General features: G+C 36.3%; 1 protein-coding gene across 11 annotated transcripts in view; it reads left to right on the forward strand.

Moving 5' to 3' along the window:
• Window positions 1-12,385, forward strand: part of PDE1A (phosphodiesterase 1A) — a 144,710-nt gene that overhangs the window by 84,863 nt on the left and 47,462 nt on the right. For all 11 annotated transcript variants that reach the window (XM_014880264.2, XM_088167938.1, XM_088167937.1 and 8 more), the window contains one exon: window positions 5,686-5,799. In XM_014880264.2, coding sequence (XP_014735750.1) covers window positions 5,686-5,799 — 114 coding nt within the window. The remainder of the gene's footprint in view (window positions 1-5,685; window positions 5,800-12,385) is intronic.

Raw genomic sequence — 12,385 nt, forward strand, 5'->3', positions numbered from 1 at the left:
AAAGGCATCACTCCTGAATCTTTGCTGCCATGCTGTGTATATTTCTTCAGCATCTGTCATCTATTTGAATTTATTGGAGGGAATGGTGTATTTATGCAAAGATTTATTTTATACGTGTGTGTTCTCAATAGAAATGTATAAAATTCCAATTATACCAATTCACATAACAATAATTGGAATTTGGGCAATTCATATAGGGAATTTTAGAATTCAAGTGAAATAGTGATATTTTGAATTTGTTGTGACTTTTCAAGATGTGTTTTTCTGTTTCCATTTTGGATTCCTCCTTAATCAAATACTTTGTTGAATCTCAAATAGGTATCTAAAGCAACTTGGACTGTGGGATGGAGATGTTTTTAATAGATTAGATTAACTACTCATTGTTTTTAATAGATTAGATGAACTACTAATTGTTCATGATTTGGAATTCTTGGATATTGACTCTTTTTAAGAGCATTCATGTTTGAGTGAGGATGCAACTTCTGCCTTGGAAAGCTGAAGAACTCCTGAGTGAGTAATGCTTTCTACAGGTGAAAATTATTTAACTTATTATTATAAGAATCACTACAGGTAGCAAAACTTTGTGGTTTCGTGGTTTTACTTACAGATAGTTTAGAGGAAAACGTTCCCCTTCTCCAAAGTTTTGAAAAACTAGTGGTGTTTAAACTAACTATCCACATTGCCAGGATATTGTTACTCCCCTCCTCTTTAATTTTAATTTTGCACTACATATCAACCCATTTTTACTTTGCGATGTTCCTTTAGAACACTTTTATAATAAAGTTTAAAATAATCCACTTAATTTCATTGTTCAATATCAAATAGTCCAAACAGAAAACAAAACACTTCTTTATAGAAAAAATTTTCTTTTTTCTGTCCATAAACTTTTTCACACATTGTCACAATTGTCACAGCTAGGCTTTTCTCAATTAGTTCATGGGATAATAATGATTTACAACTTGGAGTTGACCTAACCAACACAGATAATTTTTTAATGGCACTGTGAGTATTAATATCAATAATTATTTCTCTTTAATTGACAATAGCATGTGTTTATTATTTTCAAAGAATTGTGTATGTGTTCCTTGCCCATCTTCAACAGTGACTTTCACTAATTTCAAAACATAGTAGGAAGCAAGGTTAGTTTACAGTTTACTTTTTACGGTTTATTTCACTTCCCCTTTAATAGGATCTGTGGCAAAAGCCAGTTGTTTTTTTTTGTTCAAAGTTTCCAAAACAGTTTTAAGTGAAGTCCAGATGTGTAAGTTAGAAAGCTGTTTCTCTGCAATGCTCAGTGGTGGGGAGAATTACGTGGCAAATAAAGGCAGATTAGGGAAAGCAGGCAGAGGATATTTTTCTCAGGTTCAGAAGTTAACTTCAGCCTGAATTTTCCTCTTCTGGTTCTTAAAGAATCTTAAGCTGAGCCTTTAACGCTGATTTTTTCTCAGTGGTTACTAGTAATTTATTTTACCTTGGAAATAAAAGTGGCTGTTCTAAAATTTAATCTAAAGTTGCAATTGTCCAACTTGTCTCCCTCTGTACTTTAAAATCTCTCTTCTGAAGTAATGCCACCCCTGCATCTTTCTTAGTTAGCACTTCAGCCTGTGTTTAGTTATTCAGTATCTCCAAATAAACTTCTCTCACTGGACTTTCCTTGGTTCAGTAGAAAAGATGACTTTCACATGAGGACATTGCAAAAAGTCATATTTAATCACTGATTCCTTACCTTTAAAATTTTTTCTTCTTTTTCCTTTTTGTAGTTACTGAAACTGTCATAGGTAGCTTTTTGAAACACCATAACATCACAAAACAAAACAAAACATTCTCAGTTAATTTGGTATAACCCCAGAAAGCTACAGTAGATGTAACAAAACTTTAGTTCAAACATGGGAGAATTTGAGTGGGGAAGTTGGAAACAAGTGCGTTGTGATTTTGATATTGTTAATCAAGAAATTCGTCTTCATCTCCCAGTAGAATCCTTTTTTCCTCTGATTTTCCTGTGTTGCTGGGTGAGCCTCAAGGGTTTTTGCCCACAGCTGGACAGGGGCATCAGCTGCACAGAGAGGTGAGGACTGGGAAAACAAGGGCCCCAGTAATGTCACAGACATATTATTGAAGAGAGATAGGAGCAGAGTGCATTTGGATTGTCCATAAAAGTATTTAAAACCCACAGCACTGTTAGTGATGTTTACCCAAGATGACAGAAAGTGGTTCTCCACCCACTCCCTTTATTAACTGCAGATGTCTCTTTCTCTCTTTTAACCTGGGGCTGCTAGTTTATTATGCAGTTTTCAGGTGTCCTGAGATAAATAATCTTTTTTTTCATGTTTTATATCACATTAGTTCTACATACAATGTTCTTTGCATCTTAAACCAGTTCAAATGATCCTTTTTTCTCTTTGACAAAATAGCTCATCCAGTTCTTTTCATTTTGCTGTCTATTATTTCTTAGTAGCACAATTCACAGGCTGGGTAATACAATTACTTCCAGTTTTAAGTAATACCTCAGGTTTTCAAGTAGTATTTCTGATATTCGTTTTCAATGTATCACAATTAAAAGAAACAAAAAAAAAGTCCTTCCAATACAGCTGGAGAAATAATTCTTTTTAAATTACTTTTCCTTGTCCTGTTCACAGATTTCTTTGTCTTGTGGAATGGTAGGCTATGGGTGTGTTAACACTTGTTGCTTAGTCTTATAAATCTGTACAGCAAAGTTTGGGCACACAGGTAGCCACAAAGGACATTCCAGGTAGGTATTGTGAAAACATCATGTACCATGAGGCTGTTTGGCCATTTAAACTGTTTTTTCCACGAGTTTTTGAAATCCCCGTGCTTTCAAAGCTTGAGCAGAAATACCTGTATGTAATTTTATCTAACTTTGAAGTTTTACCTATCTTTGAGGTTAGCCCTGTCTTGAGCAAGAGCTTGTACCAGGTGGAGGTCCCTTCCACCCAAATTATCCCTTGATTCTATGATAGGTCTGCACTAGGTCAGCTAAGGACTCGTGAGGACATCTTCACAAAGAGTGATGCATGAGATAAGGTCACTTATGTCCTTCTGTGAATCTGCAACATCTTCAGAATCACTTTAAATTTGCCTGAGCGGTGTTTCCAAATCATTTGATCTGTTACTGTGCTCTGCATTCCTCCTAGAATATGAACTGTACCCACAGGGCCAGTTACATTTGTTGACTGTAACCTATGCAGCAAGATATTGCAAGATAATTGTGGCTTAAAGGCTCCCCCAGGGACTCATTTCCACCTGCAAGCATAAAAATTATTCCAAATATCTGTCATCAGATATAAGGACAAATACTTGTCTCATCTCAGATAATGTGGAATCACTGGAAATGGTAGGATTTGAAGCTGTTTTAAGCTGATGCTGTGCAGTGTTGCAAATTTATTTTTGTATATTTGAAAACAAATTTTCAAATTTATTTATGCTCCCACTTTGGAAAGTGTGATTTGGAGATGTGCTCAGTCAAATATGGAGGGAACAGTGGAAGTGACAGAAACACCCTACAGCAATTTGCAAGTAGTGGTGCTGGTGCTGCCAGACCCACCTGGGCATTTTGGCATTGGTGCTTAGGAGGGGCTGTGTGTGTGTTTGTGTGCAGTACTGAGGAGCACACATGTCAGGAGATATGTGTTGGTTCTGGGAGATGTCTATGAATAAGTTTCTTCAGTCTACAGGTACCTCTGAAATGGAAGAAGTTATGTGCTGGAAATGTCTCCATGCATATGGTTATTTCTGTGTGGGAGATGAGCTCTCAGAGTATTTCATCTGCCCACTTCATTTCTCTGAGAAAAATTTTTAACACTACGTTTTCCATTCCATTGATATAAAATGCACTGCGTAAAATACCAAGTAAATATGGTTGCTTATTTGTTGCATGTGCTAGGCTAATTTGAATTGAATTAAGGCTTTAGAGACCTGAGGAGGTTGGTCTTAAAACCCCATTTGCTAAAATTAGCCTTACAAACTTGTACATAATTGTACTTAGGCCAAAGAAATATTTAGAAAAATTTAGTTTATGATAGAACATAAACTATCCAAGTTTATGAAATTTTTTCAAATATCACTTTAGTTTTGTTATTTATACGTTTTAACTAGGTCCAATAAAATATTGTATGCACCCAATGAAAATAATATACAGTATATATGTATGAAATATATTATTATCACAGAATAAGCTGAGTTGGAAGTGACACACAAGGGTTATTGAGTCCAACTCCTGGCCCTGCACAAGACATTCCCAAGAGTCACAACCTGTGCCTGAGATGCTGTCCAAACACTTGTTGAGCTCTGTCAGGCTTGGTGCTGGGACTATTTCCTTGGGCAGCCTGTTCCAGCGCCCAAACACTCTCTGGTTTAAGAATCTTTATCTAATATCCAACCTAAACCTGCCCTGACACAACTTCAGGCCATTCCCTCGGGTCCTGTCACTGTCAGCACAGAGCAGAGATCAGTGCCTGCCCCTCCTCTTCCCCCCATGAGGAAGTTGTGATTGCAGTGAGGTGTCCCCTCAGTCTCCAGTTCATGTAACATTTGCACATTTTGTGTATGCTCATTCATGTCACAAATATGATCTTTTTCTGAAAGTAGTAATCTTAATGCTGAATCAGTTTCACTGCACTTTTTATCTAGATGCTCGTTTCACATTTTTTCTTGCACATAAAAAAATATTTAATGAAAGTTATATAACAATAATGATATATCCTTAATTACAGAAATCTCTATCTTACGTGATACAAAACTGTGGATTATTTCTACTCAGAAATAGAGCACAGAAAGAAGGAAAATACCTAGACTTTAAGCATCCATTTAGTCACAGCTCTGCACTGTTACTGATAAGGTTTTCATTTCACTCCAGTGCTTTATCTACTCTGTATGGTTAAATTGAGCAGTGTCAGAAGTGTTCATGTCAGCAGAGTTTAGGAAAAATCTAATATTCAAGGAGTTTATCTGTGGAAGTGTATTGCTGCAGAGACATGAGTTGATGCATTACAAAATCCCCTTTGGGCGTATCCCTGTTTGCACTGTAAAACAAAGTTCTCAAAACTAGAAGTTTAAAGCACACTTGGGAATATTTGGATTTTTCTACTGCCATAGGCACTGCCTTTCCTCTGGCATAATGGTGAATTTACTATAAGCAAAGACATAACAGACTACGATATTAGTTCACACTAGTAAGAATTCAAATTCTGCAGCAAAAACATACTGAGGGCCTAAATAAAAATTAAAGACATTTACGTGAAGCAAAATCAGCGTACTGTGGTTATAAAAAAATATAATTAACGACCTAAGCATGGAAAAATTATACTAAGGCAACACACAAAGGTTTTGTTTGTTTGTTTGTTTGTTTGTTTGTTTTAAATTAGAGACTTAGGCATAATAATAATGTACAAATGAACAGGAAAGTGCTTTGATGATGGTTAAAATGTCCTCTGACTTTCTGGAACGTATAAGCCATTTTTTAATGCACCTTACAAATTTAGGAAGCTATAAAAACATAAAACCAGTCATTGTTAAGTGAATTCTAAAGCCAAATTTTTTTAAGACAAGAGATGGAGTGATGGTCCTTGCCTCTACATTGTTGTGTTGGTTCCAATGTTTCAATTAGAAAATGAAGTCACTAAATTTGATAGAATTATTGCACTGATGTTTTTGGGTTTTTTTCCACAGATTAAGATGCTTGGTAAAGCAGCTGGAGAAGGGTGATATTAATGTGGTGGATTTAAAGAAGAATATTGAATATGCAGCATCTGTGCTGGAGGCAGTTTATATTGATGAAACCAGGTAAGTCTGAAGGGGAAAAAAATGGAAAGAATGTTGCAAATTGTATTTTAGACATTTGGTCTTTGCATGCAATTTTTCACTGACATGAGCTGAATGTCTGTGCACATCAGAAGAAGCATTTGTGGCTCATGGGTCTTTTGGTGACAAGGTTAAAGCAAGTAAGATTCTAAAGGTCAGATGTAGCTTGTCTGGAAAGAAATGCTCACAGGAATGAGTCAGAATAGCTGGTCAGTAAACACACAAATGAATGAAAAGCTATGATTTATTTTATAATGTTTGATGCTTAGTTTCTGTTTATTGTTGGCAGTATTACTGGCAATCATGTGGGTTAATTCCAATTAAAATAGAAGCTCTAAGTATTTGGCTTCTTGAAAGAGTTTTAAGATATGGACTGTATTGAAATTAGCTGGCTAACTTACTGTTTTCTTTCTGCACGCTGGCCTTTCTAAGTTTTTTCCTAAGCAGAATGGTCTTGCAGTGATGTCTGCCAAAACTTCCTCAGTGCTGCTGGAGTGTGCAATGCATGTCTCAGTTGTACATTTAAGAATTATTTCATGAACCTACCACTCTCTGTGTGGTGTGTGCCCTCCCCTTGCCAATCTATGTAGCTGCTGCAGTGCTTGAAGTCCTGGCTTAGAAACAAACCACTGGTTATTCCTCCATACACCTCCCAAATACTGGGATTAAATGGGTGTAGTACTCTTAGCTCTTTCTGAGAGTAGTGCCAGGACCAGGAAAATAAATTGAGGTTTACTTAGTTTCTAAACTGAAACAGCTTCTGTGGAAATGAATAGTAGTGTTGCCATGAGGAATCCAGGCTTTCTGGCTCTGTTTGGGAATATCAAGACAAATAGCAGGCATTTTATGCACAGAGAGAACAGCTACCACTGAAAATACATAGGCTCTGGCAGCAACAGGTGCATTGTTTTAGCTGTACATTTTATGTATATCTTTCTGTGCCTATGTCTGTTTTTATGAAGTATATATATGTAGACATATAAATCAAATTCTGCTATAAGTAATAGTTAAAAGTGAACCTATAATGAAACCTACTTTTCTGCTTTTATTCTTTTAACTTTAGTGGTTTGTACTTCACTATTGTGCTTCCATATTGTTCCTTTTGGTTTACAGAAGTTATTTTGGTTTTAATTTCTCTTCCTTGGACTAATGGAGTCCATGAAATTCAGAATCAGTATGATGAGTTTTTTTAACCTGGTGGTCTTTGTGTTAGTTTTATCCTAGAAATGTATACTGGCCCTACACATTGTAGTTGGACAATGTTATGTATGGTTCTATCTTAAATTTTGACACTTCCCCATTAAAAACAATTGTGAACAGTAATCTGTAAAATTTTTAATTTAGTAACAATTGTAAATTGTAAATTTATTGCAAAGCTGGGAAACACCATACTTGCCACAGGTACTTTCATAGTAGAGTCTTTTCCATGGCAAGCTGCAAAGATAATTTTGTTTTAAATAGCATGGCCATGAATCTATTATCTAAGTCTACACTCAAAAATATAAGCTCACAAAGAAGGTCTCTTGACTTCCTGGGGAGCCAGTCCTTAAGGAATGAAGCAGTGTGTCACTGAGTCAAAAGGGAGCTGAGTTAGCTTGTGTGGTTGCATTTGTCCTTGTTCCCACCAAAGAATACAGGTTCTTTGTCTTGCACAGAGCTACTTCTGTGGGAGTCTGGAACTGAGTTAATTGCACTCATTAGTAGATTAGAAATAATAGTTTAGATCATAAGCAAAAGGGCTTGTTCCTGCTGAGCCTGAACATGCAATTTTATACATCACAAAGATCAAATAACTTCAGTAAGTTTCTTACATATGAATTGCTGTTCAGTCAGTGTCTGCAACTCATGTGAAAATATCCATCCTTTCTGTTTTAAGCCCAGTATTGTTCGCTGGATTTTGTCCTGGTGAATTTACTGAATTGCTAAAGTATCCAAGCAGAGGAAGATCTCAGCTTCAACCAGCAATCTAAAATTGAATCCTGTTTGTGGTGTTCTCTTTGTCTCCACTTTTCTGAGCGACAGACCTCAATATCAGATGAGGGAAAGGTCTTATAAGTATCTCTATAGACAGGAATAGCAATCTCTAGAGATTAGGAATAGCAATAAACAGAGAGTTTGTTACTTGAATCCTCTTAACTCATCTTTCTGTTCTGATGTATATGCTATGAAACAGGATGATAAAATGCTCCTGACTGTGGTCCCTCACCTAGTCACCAGTCACCAGGACTTTCTGCAATTCTTCACAGGCACAGGGAAGTCAAAAAGCAAAAAGAAAAGTCAAAAGTAAGGTCAATAAAGAGATCTAAGTACAACATATCACACAGAACATGGTCAATAATGTAGCCAAGGATCAAGGAAGAATCTGGTCTATTCCACAGCTCCAGGAAACCATTTGTACTACTTAAAAATTAAACCTCTGGCATTATTCTGGCAAAATTACTTTCTCTTTATAAGCCTGAGGATTTTTTCAGTGAGCAGTTCCAATTTCTTCTAGTAGAAGATACCAGTTTTTTCCCCCCATATACCATTACTTCATTTAAGTTTCTTGAAAAGCTTGTATCATATTATAAAATTGTGTGTGCACATAGATGGACGTTGAAACGTGTGTTGATGGCATATTGAATCTTTATATAAAATGCAACCATCAGCTGCAAGCAGCTGTAGAATTCACACCATTTAGCAGAAGATGAAGTATTTTTTCAGGTCTTCTGACTTTCCTTTTGTCTGCTCCTGTGTTTCTCCACACTATAGCCATTTATCTGTGCATTTTTTGGTAACTATTTACACATACTCATTTCTATTCTTGAGCTTTCTAAAACTCTGTGGGGCTGGGTTAGGGTAAAAGCAGAGAAACAACGCAACAGTTTTTATTTATGACGTTCTGAGAACAGTCTTAGAAACAGGGATTGGCATTAGGAATAACCTTCCAAAATGAGGAAAAATTGGTGTGGGGCTGTGACTGTTGATAGCTCTATAATAGGTTCTGAGCTGATGGAAAGTTGGAAAGCCCAGACATCAGGCATCAAGTAAGTGCTGCCTTCCTATGAGCTTCATTATCTGTGGCCTTACGTCACTCAATAATCTTGTTTAACAAGCTCCTTTTTGGACTGCTGCATCTTCCAGTGCTGCACCAAACTCTTCCATGAAAGAGCTCAAACACTGTGGCAGCTGAAGCAGAGGTTCACCATCAGCTGAAAATAACCAGGAGACTCTCACAGTTCCAGCCCCTCAGCAGATTTGCTCTGCGGAAGAAGTTCAAATTTACTCAAGAGAGGTTATAAATAATTCTGACATATCTTGCAGAATTTTCTCCAGTAGTACCTGTCACTTGGCTCAAGGCAATGGAAGAAGGATATTTAGAGTCAAACAGGAAATAAATACAGCCTGATAATTCAGTCATGACAGCTGTTCCGTTCCTTGTAAATGCAGCTCTTCATTCACACTAACTGAAGAGAAAATAATAGAGGAAATTACAAGATGAAAAGAAAAAAATGTATTCCAAAGCTAAATTAACAACAGCAGCAACAACAACAACGACAATAATAATAATTCCTTATTGTGGAGACTACTTTTATGTTATTCTGCATAAAATTAGAATATTTTATTCCAATTATGTTTTTTTTTTAAATGCCTTAGTATTTTAGAAAATATACTTGATTTCAGGAGGATATTTGTCTGTGCAGTTGCAGTTCCATACAGGGCTTTTGTTTTTTCAGGATGTATAACGCCCTTTTAAAAAGACTTTAACTACTTGAGAACTTTTTACTTAGAAGAGACTGCATTTCTGTAATGCAGGTTTCTGGCAGGTTTTTTTACCATCTCTGATTCAACAAGGTGTAATAACAAATACAGGTTCCTGAAGAAAAAGGAAATGTCATTAAGGGTGGCATTGTAGCAATATATATTTGCATGAGAGCTCTAGAAATAGTGAATGTATTTCAATGACACTACAATGGCAGACACAGGTCTTGATGAAAAACTCTTATTTAGAAAAAAAAGTACATATTGTGATATGTGTAATGTTAACTAAAAAGGAGGTCATTGAACCTGGACTTTGTGACTGCTGTTGTAATAAACACCTTGGACTAAACTGAATTTCCAGTGTATTACTCCAGCAACACTCCAAATATTTCTGTGGTTTTAGGATAAATAGGGATAAACACATCCTCAAATTTTGGGCAAAAAGGAAATATTTTAAATTGCAAGACGAAGAGTTTTGTTATGGCATCTCACTAAATATCTGTGGTACCCTTCAAGCACAGCAGAGAAATATCTGTGATAGGAGCCTGCACGTGGGTATGTGCCACGTGAGGTCCAAGGAAGCAGAGAGGAGCAAGTGCTGCACTGGATACTGGTGCTCCCAGAGCTGTGTTGTGGAAGTGGGAATGGAGCTTAGCAACAGCCCAACAACTAAACGAAACTCTCCTGTTTCCTGGGGATTCTGAGGTGAAGAATGGTCAGTATAGCCTGTTCTTGGGCAGCTTTCAGTACACAGTTGGGGTTATGTTTGCAAACTGGGGAAGGCTGTTCCCTGGTATTTTCAAGTTTTTCAGTACTGCAACAGAGCTCAGGTCCATGGAAGCTGCTCAATCTTAGGCTAGGAATAAATATCTCTAAAAGTAATAAACTGGGATGATACTTACTTGGTAACCCTGTGCTTTCTTTCAGTCTCTTCCAGCCATCAATATATGTTTAGGAGCTTCCTGTTTCAAATGGGAGCCAAAGTCAGTGAAGGGACCCACCTTTTATGTTTCTTATAATATATAATTTCCACGAGCTGTATTTTAGTAGCAGCGTTGCAGGGCTCTGAGCTAGCCCTCCATAAGTTGCTGCTGAGCATCTCACAGCAGGAAACTGTTCCTTGACATTGCAGGACCATTGGCACTCTGTTCTCACCTGTAGCACACCAGATGGGGCTGACTGTGAGTCACAGAGTGTCACTGGCCGTAAGGCTCTGGTTATGGAAGGAATTGTGCCAATTCAGACACTGGTAGCTATTCAGGGACACCAGCAGAGATGGTCACACCAGCAAGATGTCTTTGATGGTGCAAGGTTGAGAAACTTAAATTTTCTTACCATATATTTTAAAACTTTAAAAAACATTTATCCTCAATCTCTCAATCTGAAAAGACAGATTAATTTGTTCATTTATACATGAAGGTGAATGTTTCATTCACAAAACAATAGGGCATTCAGTCAATGATGTAATTTATTTTGAAGGATCTAGAACATATTTCTCCTGAAAATTACCTTTTTTGGGAAAAAATCTATGAATATTAAAGAACATAATCTGCCTAATACCAAGGATAGAACAAGTGGAATGGGCTGCTCTATTTGGTAATTATTTGCCAGATAAAAAATATGGTCTGTATGATTCCTCTCTCAGCTGGCTTAACTGGGAAGATATTTGAAGTGACAATTATTTAAGCATGAAGTTAAATTTTAATATTGAATATCCAGTCAAGTTTGCTGAACATATATTGCTTTCATCCATAGCCAACCCACGGTTAAATGTACTTTGCCTGAACAAACAAATGTACCATTTGAAGTAAATCATATCCATTAAGGGAATCTACAATTGATACTTTTGCAAAAGCTGCTATTGAGAAAAAGCTTATTGTGTTGAGATTAATTCAGTACATTCCACCCTATAAAAGCTTAAAATAAGCCTTTGAAATCTTTTGTACTAAGCTAACATGGTTTGCTTTTGGGGTTTTTTTTGTTTTTTTTTTTTTCTGAGAGGAAAGCTTACAAGAGCATTCAAGTTATATAAAAAAATGCATTTAAAATCACTGGAAATCTATTAAATTCTGACTAAAACTTCTCAGTTCAGTTAGAGTATTTAAAATGGCCAGCATCCTTTTTCCAAAGTTATTGAATTTTTCTGTTTCAAAGTTTTTGCTGTTAATTTATTTCTAAGTCATGCCCTGAATTAGTCCCTGCCCTATAGAATTCCCTGAATACCTGAATACCAAAGTGAAAGGAAAGGAAAGGAAAGGAAAGGAAAGGAAAGGAAAAAGGAAAAAGACACTGTCTCACAGCTGTACTCTGAAAAACAGTATTTTTTAATCATGAGTCTCCTGAGCCAAACCTTAAGATTGTTGTTGGCTTTTGGTATATATTTCGGAATAGGCAGTACATATCAACAAGTGAACATTTCAGTAACAATGGTCCTTCCTACATTGTTTCTCTTCTGTTGTAATACTTGCACTTATTCCAAATTATTTTCTGTTTATTTTAATTAATTGGTAATTCTTCATATGAGGACAGTTCTTCTAAGAATGAGCTAATTTTTTGAGTACAATATGTAGGTAAAATCATCATTTCCTTTGGAAAGACCTTTATGTACTAAAAATGCCTCTCATTCATTTTTGCAATTTGTTTGTCCTAGTGGGAGTCAAGACAACCTTTTAGTGGATGTATGTTGTAATGGATTACAGAGGATGGAAATATTGATTAATCTATTGATTCATGCTTATGCAGGAAGACAGGGAGATAATAGAACTAAATAATTGGTAAAAATGTGAACTGATTATTTAGGCTGTAAATTCTTCTACATTCTAGACCT

The sequence above is a fragment of the Sturnus vulgaris genome, chromosome 7 (assembly GCF_052056855.1).
Source record: "Sturnus vulgaris isolate bStuVul1 chromosome 7, bStuVul1.hap1, whole genome shotgun sequence".
NCBI classification, from domain to species: Eukaryota; Metazoa; Chordata; class Aves; order Passeriformes; family Sturnidae; genus Sturnus; species Sturnus vulgaris.